This window comes from Lynx canadensis, chromosome A1, assembly GCF_007474595.2.
Source record: "Lynx canadensis isolate LIC74 chromosome A1, mLynCan4.pri.v2, whole genome shotgun sequence".
Classification (NCBI taxonomy): domain Eukaryota; kingdom Metazoa; phylum Chordata; class Mammalia; order Carnivora; family Felidae; genus Lynx; species Lynx canadensis.
This window is the reverse complement of record NC_044303.2, coordinates 125,161,634-125,181,113: the sequence shown is the minus strand read 5'-3', so window position 1 is coordinate 125,181,113 and position 19,480 is coordinate 125,161,634. Positions and strand designations below refer to the sequence as shown.

The window sequence follows — 19,480 nt, the reverse complement described above, 5'->3', positions numbered from 1 at the left end:
ACTTAACTAGTCTTAAGGAAAATGCCAAATACCCAAGTGAAGAATACATTTTCTATTGTCACAGCTTTAATTCAGGTGAATGCACCAGCAGCTTTACCCACCAATTTAAATGTTAATGCAGTGAAAGGGGCAAATAACATCTCAGTTTTATTACCAAATTTGCTTTGAATTAACGGATCCACAGAAAAGGTCCCAGGACCTTCCCTCTTCCCCCAACGTAGGGCTTGTGGACCACACTTTGAGAAGTGCTGCTTTAACAGATGTCTAGCAATATTTTCTGTGTTACAGATGAATCTAAAAATTGTAGAAACTTAACATGCTTGTTGAAACATTAACTTACAGGTACGGGGGAGACTCTCTTTCTCCTCACTCCTGGAGATTCAGATTTCACTGTGCGGCCCGCCGGGGAGCTGCCGGGAGAAGGACTGCGGCGGCCCTTGGGAGCTGGTGAAGCGGTGCTTGCCTGGCTTTCTCCTGGAGACTCAGCTGCCAAGCTGTGAGTTTCAGAACCGTCTCCTTTAATAGGGATTGGTTTTACCACCTAAATTAAAATTCCAATATTCTCATTACTTAAAAATATAAAAAATAAGTAAATTTGAACACAACAGACTAAGAGATGAACTCAAGTTTTTCATCACACAATATTATACAAATATAACAGACAACATATCAACTTTTGTTTAGTCTTACTTCAAATGATATAAATAAGACTTTTTACCCACAGATTTCATTAACGTAGGCTTTATCACTAGTTAAAATGTTATTATGTAATTTTAGAAATTTAGCATTATCTGTTATTATGTGCCCTAAATCACTTAACATTAAAAATCAACAATCACAGGTTAGTAAACAAATGTGAAAAATAAGCACTTATACCTTCTACAGTTAACTTATTCAACTAGATTAAAGTAGATGTTTTTTCATTTCTATTGAGAAAATGCAGGATCTTGAAAACAATAATGGGAGTAATTTATGTGCCCAAATAGTCTAATCGATACAAAGCCATTTTGCCTTTTTTTTTTTTTTTTGCAATGTTATGTTACAATAGTTTTGACATATATTTCAGAATCACCAAAAGAAGCTAGATATTTAAAAGATCAATCTCTCAAGCACAAATGCAGGCTATAAAACCTGCTATTTCTCAACAGACCTAATCTAGCTATGACCAAAAGGCCATACACTGTAGCCTTAGCCAACCATCCCCGCCTTCCTTCCACTACTCTTCTACTAGCCAGCTGCTGTGCCTACCACACACGCCTAACCTGGCCTTGTCCTGCACTCTCACTCCCACTCTCCCTTCTAATCCACATCTCTAGCCTGCAGCATACCAGGTAGCATACCTTCACCTGGTGAAAACACCCATCTTTTAAGGCTCGATTAAAATCCTACCTTTAACAAAAGTGCCCTTAACTCTGTCAGCCTGACATTTTTCTTCTAAGTCATCATTGCTTTCTGCCCACTCCACACATTTGGTGTATACTCACAAACTGTTCTGTGGTATTTCATGCCTTTATTTTTATTTATAAGTTGCATTTTCACAACTGGAGATATTTATACCTCACTTACATTTCAAGAAGGATCTGATGTAATTTATATAAGACACAAACACAATCAGATTTCCCAAGTAGACTATAAACTTCTTAAGGGTAATATGAAATCTGTAAACTGTTAACATACAGGGTAGTATAACTGAGCTAAGGACTACGTGTCACATGTCTTATTCCACATATCTCTTCCCTCTTTAGCTCTGTCTTGTATTTAAGGATTTGCCAGAAAGGGGACAGTGAGAAAAACCAAAATTTCGTCTTAGAAAATGGAATGTCCTTAGTTTATATGTAATAAAGGATTGGCTTTATTGGCTTCTTTTTAAAAAGTTGTAATTTCTGCTTTATGGTATTCTCAAAACATTTAGACTCTCCACTAGCACAAGGAGCTCCAGAAAGCAACACATTCAAATGGCTTTACCTACTCAAAAGTTCTTTGTAGTAACTGGGTAGAAATTTACTCCCTTCTATAAGTTATTTCAGTAGAACTTTCGCTTTTCTAAGATAAATTCCTGATTTCTTCATCTTTATCCTCTGACATGATTGCTAAAACAGTGAGGGGTTCTCGCCATACTACTTCCTATGAAAAACAAATGGAAGAAATGTGGAAGCTCAGCTGGAAAGGAAAGGACTCATGAGTAACACAGCTTAAAAAGCTGGTAGATAAAGGAACAATTAAATATATTCTATATTGGGGGCGCCTGGGTGGCGCAGTCGGCTAAGCGTCCGACTTCAGCCAGGTCACGATCTCGCGGTCCGTGAGTTCAAGCCCCGCGTCGGGCTCTGGGCTGATGGCTCAGAGCCTGGAGCCTGTTTCCGATTCTGTGTCTCCCTCTCTCTCTGCCCCTCCCCCGTTCATGCTCTGTCTCTCTCTGTCCCAAAAATAAATAAACGTTGAAAAAAAAAAATTAAAAAAAAAAATATATTCTATATTGGCTCCATGGGTAAACACCAGTAGGTAGAACGTGCAAGACAACACAATGATGAGGGATGTCTATGTGGCTATCAAGCACTTGAAATATGGCTATGTGGCTGAGGAACTAAATTTTTACTTTATTTACATTTAATTAATTTCAATTTGAACTTAAATAGGCAAGTGGGATGAATGGAGAGCTAGCTGGTCATTTGGCAAGGGTAAAGGTCAAGGGTTTCAAATGTCAGGTGAGTAGCTTGCCCAATAACTTTTATGATTATGCCCACCATCCCTTTGCCTACCCCAAACCTAATCAATCTTAACTTATCTTTGTTTATAAAGGACAAAAAACTTGCCGATACAGGCTGATACGGGATCACTTAACAATTGAGGTCTACCTCCTTTGTAAGAATGAGAAGCACATTTCATAGTACTTGTATACCTTAAAAGAGAATAACCATGGCAAAAGATGGAGTATGACGTTCTCTCCTAATCCTAGTAATCTGGGTTTCTTTCCTCAAACCCTGGGCATCTTTTAAATTTACCTCAAACTCTATGAGGCTATTCAGTTTTTGGTTTCCTGGATGATTTCTGGAACTCAGATCTTTGGATCCTATCTTAGAGAGAGAACATTAGAAAAATTGCTTTTCTTTCTTAAAATACAGTATAAATCTCTACCAAAAGGATTTTAGACACTGACAGTAGGGGGCAGTGTTGCTTTAAGCATTAGCTACCCAATCCAACCAGTTCAGTTTCTAGAACAATTGAAGGTGCTTAATGAGCATAGTTTTAGCTATGTTTTATTCCAAGTGGCTAGAATGGTAAGCAAATCAAATAACTGCACTTAAAATCAAGAAGAAAAAAAAAGCTTACAAGAGGATCTACTTATGCTTAATTTCCCATCTCTTCCTATGCTTTCTTCCTTATGGCAGGTAAACAGACACTTACCACAGGGCCCCTCCTATTTCTTCTCTCCAGCCACTCGTGTTTCCAGGCTGGCATACAGGTTGCCTTCAGTTTCTCCCTGATCATTCGTTCTTCTGGGCGATCGTCCATCTTATGCAACCCCTTGAGAGTTTCTTTATTCTCCATCTCGCGACTAAAATGGAGGGAGCAATAAGAAGGAGATTAGTATATAAAAAATTTCCAAGAATAAACAGTATTTTATATTTTCAGTGGACATGTAACTAAAAAGGTAACTCCTAAAACCTCAAACGATTTAAGCCAAGTATGAAAGAAAGTGTCACTGTGAATCGTACATACTCTGTTTTTCAATGTTGTATGGTAATGTGAGTGTAATAATGCCTTTAAAAAGAAAAGTTCTATTTAGAAGGTGCAGGCTTACTAATACTACTAACACAGACCTTTGTTTACAGGTAGTTAACAAAATGGATCCCAAGACATTAAGTAACTGCATTAAGAAACACATTCATGAAGACTGCACTGCTTCCATTTATACCACTCTCACATACTTGAAGTATTTAACAGACAAATATTTAGAAGAGCATTTTACTACTCTAGGATTTCCAATAACTTAAGGATTTCCAATAATTTAAGTAAATATAGATAGAATCTGGTGGATATTCTCATTTTCCAAAAAAAGCTAAATCAATATTTAATAAGCTAAGTGAAACCTAACCACATCTTCTATGATCTCACAATATTTGTTCCAAGCCTAAATGATTAGATTTGTATTCTTGTAACATTATTTCCACATCAAAGTATTGGGGACACTCCATATATAAAATGTAAAAATTGGTAGAAACATGTGACCTTTACTCCATAATATACTGTGGAGTTATCAGAATAAAATAATCTGTAAGCTAGTAATTTTTGAAAATTAATCCTAAAAGGCTCCTAAAATTATTTAGCCTTTAATAGGTAAAGCATCCACTAATTTCAAATACACTTATATCCACATGCAGATATACACAACAGATATAATATACATATGCATGGATTTTAAAACCTGATTCATAAGGAAACAGTTAAAGCATTTGCACTCTGGGAGAAGTAACAATTTAAAAAATACTAATAAGCTAAGTTCAATAACTATTTTGGAAATTCTATAAAGCTACAGAACTGATTTTTTTACATAGATAGGAAAAGGAAATACTCAAGGAAATACCAGAGATGATAACTGCAAGCTTACTAAAAAGTGAAATGCAAACTCCTCTAGGAATTTTCCAGATAATTACAACCACAGAGCAGCAGTATCTTCAGAGAACCACCAAAACTTAAAACTAAATATGCACTAGAAAGTAAATGGTTAACTGGTTTTCCTAAAGCATCAATTCTGGAGGGGAGTGAAAATCAACAAGTTAAACATCCCTGTGCAGAGATTGGTCTAGAGAGTTTTAGGAATGCAAAGAGTACAAAACATTTGAAAACTTGCAAATCGGCATTAAGAGCATGTAGTAGAGTATTTCCATCACATGGTATAAAAAAGCTGTCAAAAAAAAAAAAAAAAAAAAAAAAAAAAAGGCTACCTGAGAAGAAAAAAGGTAAAGGAAGGAAGGAAGGAAAGGAAGGAGATTCTTTTATTTACTTAGAAGTGCCTGGCTGTTTTTCCTGCTCTGATTATAGTATAAAATATAACTTTTGGGGTATAGAAGAGAAGACTAGAGAAGGAGGGAGGAGAGGGAAAGGAAGAGAGGAAAGAAAGGGAAGGAACAAGAAAGAAGAAAAGGAGAGGAGAGTGAGAGAGTAGGGGGTGGGGAGGGCTAAGGGAAGGAAAAGGCAGGGATAGAGAAACGTTTTCACAAAATTTCATCCTGTTCAGTTACTACTTACCCAGGGAAGCTCAGATTTACAGGCAACTGAATTTATGGGCTGACTGCATACCAAAAATTCACTTAACAATTCTCTAGTTTGAAAAGCAAACACTTTCCCCTCCAGTAACAACGTTGCAAGGCGTGGCTAGGTTCCCAGGCTAGTTCTCAAAAAATAAGTCACATGGCAGAACTGCAGTACATTTTACACCAGAAGCTCCTGCACTCCCAGACAAGAGAGCTTATCTTCCCTTTGGTCCTAAATGTCTCTCCTCCCCCACATTTGTTTTAGGAGTATCTCTTCTCCATTCTGTATTTTCAGTGTCTATCTCCCAGGAACCCACCAGAAGACTCTCCCTGTCTAAACACCTCTTCCTGGAAGATGTGGCCTCCTTAAAGTTGGCATGAGTTGCCTCTTTCCTTTTTGCTTGTTTGAAAATACTGTAATTATTTAAACCAATTTCTCAATAAATAATAGGGAATGAGCAAACTAGTAGTTCAACTTTTACATACATCTGTTTCTTCAGAACAAGGGAGTGAAATGGAAGTGCTGGGTCAGACCGTACACAAATTTAAGATTCCTGATAATACTGGCAAATTATCTTCAAGAAAATGTATCTTCCATTCACAATCCCTCAGGTCAAGTTGCCATCTTAGCTGGTCTGTACTAACAGACTCCTAAGGGGGCTTCTTCACTTTGAATCTTACTCCAGTCCAGGTTTCACAGAGCAGCCAGGGTCACTTCCTCTATTAAAACCCTCCAGTGGTTTGCCCTGGGCTTAGACTAAAATGTTTAAAAGGTCCACTGTGGCTATGCACCATGTGGTCTTATCTCAACTGAAAATCACCTAGACCTCTACCCTACCCTTGTGTTTCTTTCACTGTCTAAAAAATTCCAACATCTTTCCTGCCCAAGACTTTTGCACAGACAGACTTTTGCAGAGCTGTTAGCACAAAGGCTGATGCAGGGCTTGAACCCATGAATCCGAGATCATGACCTGAGCCAAAGTTGGACACTTAACCCACTGAGCCACCCAGGTGCCCCTTAATGTTTATTTAACTTTGAGACAAGAGAGTGTGAGTGGGGAAAGGGCAAAAAGAGAGGGGGACAGAAGATCTGAAGCTGGGTCTGTGCTGACAGCAGAAAGCCCGATGTGGGGCTCAAACTCACCAATCAGGAGATCATGACCTAAGCCGAAGCTGGATGCTCAACTGACTAGGCCACCCAGGCACCGCCCCCACCTTGTTCCATTCTTTGACAGCACTGTACTTTACCTTTAAAGTACTCATTGCAATTTGCAAACCTATTTCCCGACCCCCCACCAAGAACTATAAACTCTATGAAGGCAGGGACCAGTGTTTTATCCATCATTATATATACAACATCTAACAATGTCTGGCTTATGATAGGTATCAAAGCATATATTAAATGAATAATCATGTATTAACATCTTTGACAGCCCTAAGAACCTTCCTAGTTTTAAAATTTAATGACTACTCATGTTATTCTTTTTATAGTTCTGTTTTTAATTAAGACTACAGTTGCAGTTTAGATGTTATTTAGTAGAGCATTTTTTTTTGTTCCTAAATCTGTAAATATAAACCAAAATATTCTAATATCTTCATAAATAATAATTATATATCATTAATTATAAAATGTGTATTTTTCACATTTTAGTATCTCTGAAATCTGAATGCCTCTTACAATCAAATGTTGTAATTTATGGCAGGGTTTATATAAAATAATGGTTCCATTTACAACCAATGGGATCTTAGCTTCACTGAAATATACAGTAAATCCTAATTCTACTGACTAGGAAAAAAATCATGTGTGTATGGATAGAGAAGTCATGTATCATCTTATCCAATTAACATTATAGCTATAATAATATTAATATTAAATCTTAATCTTAAACCCACAAACTAATCTAAACAGATAGTTGCTAAATCACCAGGAGATTAGAGGGCCTCTAATTCATTTTGGTTAAACAAGAGTGTTCTGGAGAGTTATTTTTGACCTAGTACCTACAACCAATACCTGTTATTTTATCTAAAGTAATAGCTTGTATATTTCTGACTCTTTGACAAAACAAACATAATGTATTTTGGGAAAGTATTTTGAAGACTTTAAAAATAAATGAAATTTTAGCCAGACAAATATGAGAAACTTAAACACTGTTACAGATTAAGCTTTATCTTCCTTTCCTGTTTATTTAGAAAACATGAGGTTTCTTGCTTTTTTTGGTTCTAAACATTCCTCAGAATAAATTTGTGATCAATCTAGAGTGTCAGAGAACCTTTCTCTTCTGAGGTTAGGCTTCTTGTTCTAGTCTCTTTCTAGAGACAGAATTTACCTGCTAATAAATGAAATGGTTCAGTGGCCCCTTCTTAATGAAGCCATTTGGTCCTTTCTTTATCTGACCTCCCACGGTACCAGCTATTATTAAATGGACTGTCACTCTTATAGATGTCCTCTCCCTTAACTTCTAGATGATTTTTTCCTATTTCTGCTTCTGACTCTCTGACCTCACTGGTATCATATATAGACCCTCTTCCAGGAGCCCCTTAAATACTAGTCACTGCCCTCTTCTCAATACTCTCTTAAGTACACCAAGATATTTCATACCTCTCTGCTACTGCAGATGGTTTTTTTCTCCTGACAGAACCACCCTATCATCTTACATGCCTTCATCAAGAACTTCCTACTCCCACTCTACAGCAGTTGCCACTCCCTCCCACCATGTTAATATTAATTATACAGCATAAAGTCCAGTATTGGTTTAAGTATCTGCTTCCCTCACCACACTAGGAGCTCTTCTGGGACAGACTGCAACATCATGCTCATTTTTGTATCCAGGAAAATGTCCTGGACAAGCCACAAAAGGCACCCAACTCGAAGCCAGGGCACCTATCTAGTCATAGCCACCTCCCCTTCTGAAGGTAGTGTCTGATGCTCAGGGGCACTATGGTTTATAAACGTGAATCCCTCCAGCAGTCACAGTTGGCCAGTGCAATAATTTGCCCTCGTCCAAAGACCCTCTATACTAGATGGTATTGTTATATTTTAACCAGATCTGCCCACTGTGGGAGTTTGCAAGATACATGGATGTGTCACTGTAGGAAGAATGGCACCAAAATAGAGAAAAAAGCAGTAACTAGGAACAGTGAGACAAAATAAGGGAGAGCAAAGAGAAATTAGAAGGAAGATGAGGTCAGCGATGGAAGGACGGAAAGAAGCAATGAAAATAAACATGAGAGTTGTACCTGGGTCCCCTGATACGTTGTTACCCGATAAGAGCTACTTTTACACTTCCCTGGGTGGTGAATAACCAAGTTCTCCAGAGACTGCATGTGTTCGCTGCAATGGAGGAAACTTCATGGGTCCTTTTTACATTGTACTGAAATAAACTCCATAATCTCTCTCTTCCCTGCATCCCCAAAGAGTCTGACTACAGCACTAACACAGCTCATTGCTCTGGCACACAGAAGATATTCGAAAAACACTCAAAAATAGAATCCTACCAAGTTAACTATAATTTTTAAAAGCTGTTTCTTAGTTCATTTTTAGCATGGAAATATGTTAGTCAACTAGTAATATGGAGAAGTAATGGCCAGACTTACATCATAATAGAAAAAGTAAATGTTACATGACAGGCAAGGTGTTAAGTGCTTTATATATATTTACAGGTACTTCACCCTCCCAATAACCACATGAGGTCATTACCATCTAAGGCTTGGAGAGGCAGGCTTACAAGCCTGGGGTCAGACAATATATAAGGAGCAGGACCAGGATTCAGACCTTGGTCAATCTGACTCTGACTGCTATGGCAGGTCACTGTCAATTCTGATTTTGTTTTTACAATGAGTCAACGCCAGGTATCTGTGCTATTTATCTATTTGATAAGAATACAAAGAAGTTTAAACAAGTTTTTACAATGGTGACTAAGAATTTAAAAGCTCATTAATTCTCTTCATTAATAGAGCATTTCACTGTAATAGGAGTGTATAATGATCATATGAAACCTTTCTGGAAATTAAGAGGTTTAACTTTAGTATATATGAAGATTGTCAAACAGTTCACATTATGGATAACTTTATATAGAAAGAATCTTCATTCTTTCAGTATCCAAGGAATCTCACAGAACCCTGGAAATACACTGAATTATTTGGGACAGGCACAATTAAGAGCCACACAACTGAGGTCCGCTTGGGAAGTTCCCATAAGAGTAGGAATTCTTATGCTAAAACCCACAGATTTTGTTACCAAGGGGAGAGGAGAGTAAGGGAAGAACCCCCTTCCAAAACAAAACTAGTCTGTTGTGGGACCCTTAAAATTTAAGTTTCCAAGTAAAGGTCAGGAGAAGGAATGACTTAGGTAAGACTGGGGAGAGAGTCTGGTGAAGCATATGGCTAACAAAAGAGGCTAACAATCCCTTAACATCGACAGGGCACTGTGCTAACAGTTCCACATGGGTCACCTCAGTCAATTCCCAAGACATGGAACTTTTATTATCCCATTGGCAAAAAAAACAAAAACAAAAATAAAAAGCCAAGGAGGTTAAGTAACATCTCCAAGGTGATAAAGTCTATATGTGAAGAATACAGGATTTAAAGCCACATATGAATGGTTCCACAGTCTCTTATATCCTCCTATAGGGCAAAAAGAAAATGATTACAAGTGCTTAAAATTTGTTGACCAAGATATGAGGCCAAAATATCTGTAACAGCTCTATTTTCCCATGAGATAATTTCTCGAGAGATGTGGGCTGCTACTGAGCAGGAAAGATCAAAATCAATGGCCAGTCCAACCTTTCCGTCTTTTTTTTTTTTTTTTTCCCATCTTCCAGCATTTATAACATATCTAATTTTACATAAGAAATAATATATAAAAATGGCTCATGTTATGAAAATTAGTCCCCAAAAGATTTTACTCAAGTTATGTTCAGTAATATATGAACCTGAGAATGATGGCACAAGTCCTACTGATTTACAACAAGAAATAGGCAATTGCTTTTTTTTTTTTCTATACAGAGTAAACCTTTGTCACAACAAAGGTCTACTGATTTATTTATTTTTCTTTTGGTTTATTTATTTTGAGAGAGAGAGGGAGCAGGAGAGAAGCAGGGAGAGGGGGAGAGAGAGAATCCTAAATAGGCTCTGCACGGTCAATGCAGAGGCCAACGTGGGGCTCGAACTCACGAACCACAAGATCATGACCTGAGCCAAAATCAAGAGTTGGATGCTTGGGGCACTTGGGTGGCTCAGTCAGTTAAGTGTCTGACTTCGGCTCCAGTCGTGACCTCATGATTCGTGAGTTCGAGCTCCATGTCGGGCTCACAGCTCAGAGCCTGGAGCCTGCTTCGGATTCTGTGTCTCCATCTCTCTGTGACCCTTCCCTACTCAGTTGCATGCACTCGCTCACTCTCTCTCTCAAAAATAAGTAAACATTAAAAAAAAAGAGTTGGATGCTTAACCAACTGAGCCACCCAGGCACCAACCCCCCTACTGATTTGTTAATGTGGGTATGGCCATGATATAACCAGTTTTATATTATATAGACTTTCTATCAGAAGTCTTTGTGGGGGAGGGGGGCTCAGTTAAGCATCTGACTCTGATTTCAGCTCAGGTCATGATCTCACTGTTCGTGGGTTCAAGTCCCACAACAGGTTCTGTGCTGATAGCATGAAGCCTGCTTGGGATTCTCTCCTTCTGTCTCTGCCCCTCCCCTGCTTGTGCTCTTTCTCTCAAAATAAATAAATAAATATTAAAAAAGAAAGTCTTTATGGGGGGAGACAGCTATTTCTAGTATTGTACAAATCTTATTTAGTCCTTTGAGTGATACAGGCACAGAATCTCACTTTCAAAAAGCCCGTATTCTGGTCAATAACATCAAGAGTTAAATAATATGGAGGCCAAAGATCAATGACAGTAATACAACTTATTGTCAACAATGATTATAAGCAGTTTAATACCACCTTAGTGATTCTGATGGATTCATATTTATAAATTATTCCAAAAATGCTAAAAATATATGCTAAATATATGCTAAAAATAAACAAAAATCAGTTTATCTGACCTCATGGATTAGTTTCAACCAAACTGTCACTCATTTGAATTTTAAGATTAAATTTAATTAAGCAAAATTGACGAGATTTGGAAAAGTTGAAAGTGGTATAGACAAATGAAGAGTATGTATGAAATTAACCAAAATTAAACCAATAGAATATATTAATGGGTAATCATACTGCAGTCATTTGTTCACTAGCTAACTTAGGCCAACCTAGACAAGAAAAGTGCAAGTGCTTTGATGGCAGGGCCTTTCTCTGGCACCTCCTATAGCTACGAACAGAACGCTCAGAGCAACGTATGTCATGGGCTCCATAAACAATTGCTGATTCAGAGTCAGAGTAGCTGGTTATCACTTCTAATAAACAAATACCTAGGAAATAACACTGTGCAGATATTGTACCCAGCAGATACACACAGCCTATTTAACTCATAACTTCTAGCATAAATTAGTGCCTCTGGGACATAAAAACAATTTCAAAGAGAACAAGAAGAATATTCAAAAGCTTTTTTAAAAAACTTATTTACTGTTTAATTTCCATCCAAGTTAGTTAGCATATTTTGCAACAATGATTTCAGGAGTAGATTCCTTAATGCCCCTTACCCATTTAGATCATCCCCCCTCCCACAACCCTTCCAGTAACCCTCTGTTTGTTCTCTATATTTAAGAGTATTTTATGTTTTGTCCCCCTCCCTGTTTTTATATTATTTTTGCTTCCCTTCCCTTATGTTCATCTGTTTTGTATCTTAAATTCCTCATGAGTGAAGTCATATGATATTTGTCTTTTTTTTTTTAATTTTTTTTTAAACGCTTATTTATTTTTGAGACAGAGACAGAGCATGAACGGGGGAGGGGCAGAGAGAGAGGGAGACACAGAATCGGAAGCAGGCTCCAGGCTCTGAGCCATCAACCCAGAGCCCGACGCGGGGCTCGAACTCATGGACCGCGAGATCGTGACCTGAGCTGAAGTCGGACGCTTAACCGACTGAGCCACCCAGGCGCCCCGATATTTGTCTTCCTTTGACTAATTTCACTTAGCTTAATGCTCTCCAGTTCCATCCATATAGTTGCAAATGGCAAGATTTCATTCTTTTTGATTGCCAAGTAATACTCCATTGTGTGTGTGTGTGTGTGTGTGTGTGTGTGTGTGTGTGTGTATACCACATCTTCTTTATCCATTCATCCATCCATGGACATTTGGGCTCTTTCCATACTTTGGCTACTGTCAATAGCGCTGCTATAAACCTTGGGGTGCATGTGTCCCTTCGAAACAGCACACCTGTATCCCTTGGATAAATACCTAGTAGTGTGATTGCTGGGTTGTAGGGTAGCTCTATTTTTAATTTTTTGAGGAACGTCCATACTGTTTTCCAGAGCGACTGCATCAGTTTTCATTACTACCAGCAGGCAAAAGAGATCCTCTTTCTCTACGTCCTCACCAATGTTAGCGAGGTGTGAGGTAGTATCTCATTGTGGTTTTGATCAAAAGGTTTTCTGACTTCTAAATCAGTAATTTTTAAAATACTGAATGAACAATCATTGTGCAAATATAACAACGGAGTTTACAAAAGGCAGAGAGCCACTAGACAGTATCAAAGCATTCTTCAAGGTAGCAACTCAATATGGAATTTTTTTGGCAGTCAATTACCCATGACCGAGTCTATGGAGTAAACTATATGCCTGAAGGTCTCCTTTTAGAGAATTCAAGTGAATCAAAAAGAAAAGCGTACTGTGGGCATCTGACTGACTCAGTCAGTGGAGCATGGGACTCTTGATCTTGGGCTGTAAGTTTGAACCCCATGTTGGGAGTACAGATTTACTTAAAATAAAATCTTAGGGGTGCCTGGATGGCTCAGTCAGTTGAGCACCTGATTCCTGATTTTGGCTCAGGTCATGATCTCATGGTTGTGAGATCAAATCTCACACAGGGCTCTGTGCTGGGCGTGGAGCCTGCTTAAGATTCTCTCTCAAAAACAAATAAAATTTAAAAAGTGTATTTTAGCTACATTGTTCTGTACCATATGTTCTTAGATATGTAGTAAAAATATATAAGTATATTTAAAGCAAGACTACAGAATAATGAATAAACACTAACAGATTGATAAGTGAATTACTGGTAGTTGTAACTGTTACAAATTCAAACACCATTAAAATGTTTTTAAATGTAAATAACATATTGATAACTACCAACTAGGACAATATTATGATGAATGGAGAATACATTATTCTTTTAATTTTTATTTATTTTGAGAAAGGTACAGAGAGCAAGTGGGGGTAGGGGTAGAGAGAGGAGACAGAATCCCAAGCAGGCTCCATGCTGTCAGTGCAGAGCCTGATGCAGGACTTGAATTCACAAACTGTGAGATCATAACCTGAGCTGAGACCAAGAGTTGGACGCTCAAACGACTGAGCCACCCAGGTGCCCCAAGTGAAGAAAGAAAAGATTCTAGATTGTTTTATGAGCTGCATTTGTATTTAACTCTACTCAACACTATTTTATGATTAAAAGGCACCTTTCTTGGTCACATATTCATACCAATATTCAAATATGAGTCTGATAAAACTACTTTACAGGAAAAGTAAATATTGTATAATTAACACATGAGGCTAATGGATGGACTTCAGGAGGTTCCAAAGTTACTGACACAATGAAGGTAAAACACCAAGGCTAGTCTTTCAGGTAGACACACTTATACATGAGTAAATATCAAACTAAAGGGGCTGTTTTTCCTGTGCCTACATAAATCAAGAAAAAGATACAATGAAAAATGAATGTTCAAAAATACCTCTTAGTCCCAGGAAGAATATAAAGCAGCAATGCAAGTAGGTACTAAACTTACTTGATTAGTAAGTTTCCTTGGTACATCCCTATCTCTCAGCTGACACATTCCATTAAGAACTACTATGTTTAAGTTAATTAATTTACCACAAACAGATCAGTCTAAATGCATTACTGGTAACATCACACAGTAATGGAACTATGATGTGCTATCCAAATCTGGGGTAAAAAAAATCACTCTGCCTTCTAAATGTGCTAATAGATGAATTTGAAAATCAATAAATTTGTATCAAATGAGAATAATTATATATACTTTATCAAGCCAGAGGACATATAACAGTCATATGTAATGACAAGTATGTGACGGGCCAGTCAAGAAAATGTCTACAACAGAAGTTAAAACTTGCCAGGAGGCAATAAGAATTTATTTATTTTTGTTGTTTATTTTTAGAGAGAGAAAGACAGAATACAAGCAAAGGAGGTACAGAAAGAGAGGAGAGAGGGAATCCCAAGCCGGCTCTGTGCTATCAGCGCAAAGCCCGATGCAGGGCTTGATTTCACTAACTGTGAGATCATGACCTGAAGCTGAGATGAAGAATTGGACACAAACGACTGAGCCACGCAGGCTCAGAATTTAAAGAAAATTAAAGGAAGTAAGATGAATCAAGGTAGTAATCAAGTTAGGTTAGTAAGGAAATAAAAATCCTAGAAGAAGATTAGTGATTTGAAATCGAAAACGTTTTTAAAAAGGCACTCAGAGAAAAACGAGACGGTGAAGGCAGACATCTTTTCTTTTTTTTAAAAAATTTTTTTTTTCAACGTTTATTTATTTTTGGGACAGAGAGATACAGAGCATGAACGGGGGAGGGGCAGAGAGAGAGGGAGACACAGCATCGGAAACAGGCTCCAGGCTCTGAGCCATCAGCCCAGAGCCCGACGCGGGGCTCGAACTCACGGACCGCGAGATCGTGACCTGACTGAAGTCGGACGCTTAACCGACTGCGCCACCTAAGCGCCCCGGCAGACATCTTTTCAAGGTCACACCCCTCATGTATGTGCATAAAAGAAAACAAATCAGACTAAAGTGAACCAACAATGATTCAAGTTCAGTGAAATTCATGGACTTGTCACAAATTATGAACTAAAATTAAATGGCAATATTTATGGTAGATGAGTGAAAACTATAAAAACTGTCAGAATTGAATAGAAATGAGTTTTGTGATTTAAAAAAAATTTTTTACTGTTTATTTATTTTTTGAGAGAGACAGAAAGGGAGGGAGGGAGAGAAAGTCTGACATAGGGCTCGAACTCACAAACTGTGAGATCATAACCTGAGCCAAAACAGTTAGATGCTTAACTGACTGAGCCACCCAGGCACCCTCAGTTTCATGATTTTGTAAGATTGATCAACTCACAAAATACATGAAAATCCTTGTGACAGAAAAACAATGCTATTCTGCTAACAATGACAGACAAATGGACTGATAAGTTGCTGCCAAGGGAATGTTTATTACTTAAACTAAGTATTTTTCAAAAATACTTGTTTTACTCATCACAGTAATGACCTTTGTAACAATATTTCTAAATACTACTATTCTTCCACCCATCTTTCCAGGGAGAAGATTCATACTATTCTTTTCTTCACACCCACGAACTTGGGAGATCTACCAGGCCTAATGTAAACTAGTTTCTGAGAACCACTGTTTACAGAGGGAGTTTAAGACCAATAGGGTCCCATTTCTCATTTCTTCCTCTCCAAAAAACACCCACGGAAGCTTCAAAAACTTTTAATCCTGAGGCTTGTATTCTTTTGATAGTCACTGCTAAAAATTCCAGTTTATCCCCCACTTTGTTGTGTCCTTGATACCTGATGAAGAACCTTTAGAAACCTTTGAGAAAAATGGGACATATGAGCATCCTCTTCCTGAACTGTTGATCACAGATTAGTAAGCAAGGAAAAGGATACTAATACTTTATAGTATCGGGTAAATGTCTATTTCCTTTTAAGAATTCCCCTTTGTGCTACACGACAAATCTAGGGTTGTGTCTAAATGACAACCAATGGATAAGTATAGGGGGCTTTTACAATACGTTACAGAAGTAGACTGGAACTCCCTACACCACTACTGGGGACAGCTTCCCACAAAGCACTGTCTCCTGTCCTCAGTCTAAGAGCACTAGTACATAGTCCATGGCACAAAGCAGGTATTGGGGGGTGGGGGGAGGGATGGCTGTTCCTTAACCATTTTGCTTTTCATCAAAAAGATCCCAAATCAATGTTATATGGAGGCTCTGGTGTATGCTTTTCTTTGGAACTTTCTCCAATGGGTGTGTTAACTACATTTTTACTAAGTCAATTATTTTTCAAAAAGCATGGCAGTTCAGTTTGAGTATTCTTTTAAGAGATCAAATGAGTACGGCTAGTAATTGGAAGACTGGACTGTTACTGTATATATTCCTCTCTTTTAAGAAAAGTTGGTTTACAGTTAAAAATGTAACAATTTGAGTGAATACCATCTATGTTGATAAAAAACCCTTGGGCTACTTTCACTGTTCCCAGATTAATGGAGGAGAGTATGATATAGCACCAAATTAGAGCACAAAGCCCTCTTACATCCTTTGCTAGGAGAATGATTTCTTTCAAATGCCGCAGAAGAGCTGATACTATTTCTATAGTACTACTTCCTTCTAGCTGGTGGAAAGGCATGTTAACTGGGATGCTCAAAATGAGGAAGAATGACTTCCTAATAAATGTTGCTTTTCTTCTTTATGCTTTTAATGCTAGAAGCCCACTCTGTTCAATGAATGTTGGCATGTCTACTACATGTAAGCTCTGGTCTAAGCATCAGATATACAAAGTGGGATAAAGAAACAAAAGATAAATAAGACAGGACCTCTATCCCTCCAGGTGCTTAGTCTAGCACTTTCTCTATGGTAAAGAAAATATGAGGCCATCTCTGCAACAATAGAAGTATTTTAACATACCATAAATAGTTGCAAGGATGGAGTGGATCTCCATCCCTTAAATTTATCTAGGGGAATCCTGGAAAGATCCACAGAGAAGGTAACACCTGAATAATTTTAAAGGAAAGAGAAGGACTGGCATGGAGTTGATAAAGGCTGAAAGATTTTCTAGACAAAAGATCTAACTTTGGTGAAAATGTTCTATAAAATACTAAACAGTTTATAACCCTACTGTTAGGAAATATTAGATAAAATGAAATTAAATGAGTTTATTTAAAGACCTATGTGCATCTTAATTTTCCAAGAGGGGTGAAAAAAGAAGATACACAGCATTCCTCACATTGGCACAGAAGCCCCTTTTAGCAGAACACCTTTGGTAGAGTAGTGGTTCTTGGTATATATTGTGAGAAATCTGTACTGAATCATCTACATAGTCCCTTTTGGCTCAAATAAGTCAATATATCTAAGAAGAAAAATCTAGAGAAGAAACTGAAACTAGCTGTCTTACTATCTTAATGTAAGACTTCTCAAGCTATCATAAAATTCAGCATGTCTTTAGAGCAACTAAGGCTCTAAGATTTCAAAATATGGGGAAAAAGATTATTTGACAGCCAGCTAGAGAGATGGGTAAAATCACCTGATGTGAACCCATCCTAAGAGAAGTGGGTGTCAGACATGCAAACTTGGACTAATCTAACTACTAGCAGAGGCCAGAGTCTGTCACCAAGATTTGCCCCTGTCTACTCACTCTCTGCCAAGGACTTAGGTCTTGGGTAAACGTAAGACACCAGCCAAAGGGGGAAAAAAAAAAACAAAAAAGCAAAACCTGGACAAGCCATTTTCTCTAATCTCTATATGCCTAAGGAAAGCCCCAGAATATGAAATAAAAAAGGCTCCTGGGGCACAGTCTTCACTTTACTGCAAACACCCAAAGCTCTGGCCCAGTGGTACCACTCTCATGTTTTTGGCACTGATGGCCACATTCCTGGTTTTTATCTTGACCAAGTCCCAGTTGTTCGTTTTTGCTTTTGTTTCCCTTGCCTCTGGAGACACGTCTAGTATGAAGTTGCTATGACTGAGGTCAAAGAGGTTGCTGCCTGTGTTCTCCTCTAGAATTTTTGATGTTTTCCTGTCTTACATTTAGGTCTTTTACCCGTTTTGCATTTGTGTATGGTGTAAGAAAGTGATCCAGGTTCATTCTTCTGCATGTCACTGTCCAGTTTTCCCAGCACCATTTGCTGAAGAGATTGTCTTTTTCCACTGGATGCTCTTTCCTGCTTTGTCAAAGATTAGTTGGCCATACATCTGTGAGCCCATTACTGGGTTCTCTATTCTGTTCCATTGACCTATGTGTCTGTTTTTGTGTCAGTACCATACAGTGTTGATGATTACAGCTTGGTAATACAGCTTGAAGTCTGGAATTGTGATGCCTCCAGCTTCGGTTTGCTTTTTCAGGACTGCTTTGGCTATTTGGGGTCTTTGCTGGTTCCATACAAATTTTAGAATTGTTTGTTCTAGCTCTGTGAAGAATGTTCTAGTTCTGTGTTTTGATAGGGATTGCATCAAATGTGTAGATTTGGGTAGTATCGACATTTTAACAGTATTTGTTCTTCCAACCCATGGGCATGGAATGTTTTTCCATTTCTTTGTGTTTGTTCAATTTATTTCAAAAGCTTTCTATAACTTTCAGTGTACGAATCTCTTACCTCTTTGGTTAGGTTTATTCCTAGGTATTTTATGGTTTTGGGTGCAATTATAAATGCGATAGATTCCTTTATTTCTCTTTCTGCTGCTTCATTATTGGTGTACAGAAATGCAACCAATTTCTGTACATTGATTTTATATCCTGCAACTTGCTGAATTCATGTATCATTTCTAGCAGTTTTTTGGTGGAGTATTTCGGGTTTTCCATGTAGAATATCATGTCATCTGCGAAGAGTGAAAATCTGACTTTTTCCAGGCTGATTTAGATGTCTTTTATTTCTTTGTGTTGTCTGATTGCTGAGGCTAGAGCTTCCAACATTATGCTGAACAACAGTGGTGAGTGGACATCCCTGTTGTGTTCCTGATCTCAGGGAGAAAGCTCTCTGTTTTTCCCCACTGAGGATGATATTAGCTATAGGTCTTTCATAAATGGTCTTTATGATCTTGAGGTATGTTCCTTCTATCCCTACTTTCTTGAGGGTTTTTATCAAGAAACGATGCTGTATTTGTCAAATGTTTTTTCTGCATCTATTAAGAGGATTGTCTGTTTAATTATATACACACACACACACACACACACACACACACACACACATATACATACATACAGAGAGAGCACATGCGTGTGAGTAGGGGAGGGGCAGAGAGCGAGGGAGAGAGAGAATCCCAAGCAGGCTCCATGCTCAGCATGGAGCCCAATAAGGGGCTCGATTTGTGCGAGACCATGACCTGAGCCGA

At 38.1% G+C, this 19,480-nt stretch overlaps 1 protein-coding gene across 2 annotated transcripts in view; it reads right to left on the bottom strand.

Moving 5' to 3' along the window:
- Positions 1-19,480, bottom strand: part of MAP3K1 (mitogen-activated protein kinase kinase kinase 1) — a 77,324-nt gene that overhangs the window by 28,634 nt on the left and 29,210 nt on the right. For both annotated transcript variants that reach the window (XM_030321212.1, XM_030321219.1), the window contains exons 2-3: positions 3,406-3,556; positions 341-541 (exon numbers count right to left, since the gene is read on the bottom strand). In XM_030321212.1, coding sequence (XP_030177072.1) covers positions 341-541; positions 3,406-3,556 — 352 coding nt within the window. The remainder of the gene's footprint in view (positions 1-340; positions 542-3,405; positions 3,557-19,480) is intronic.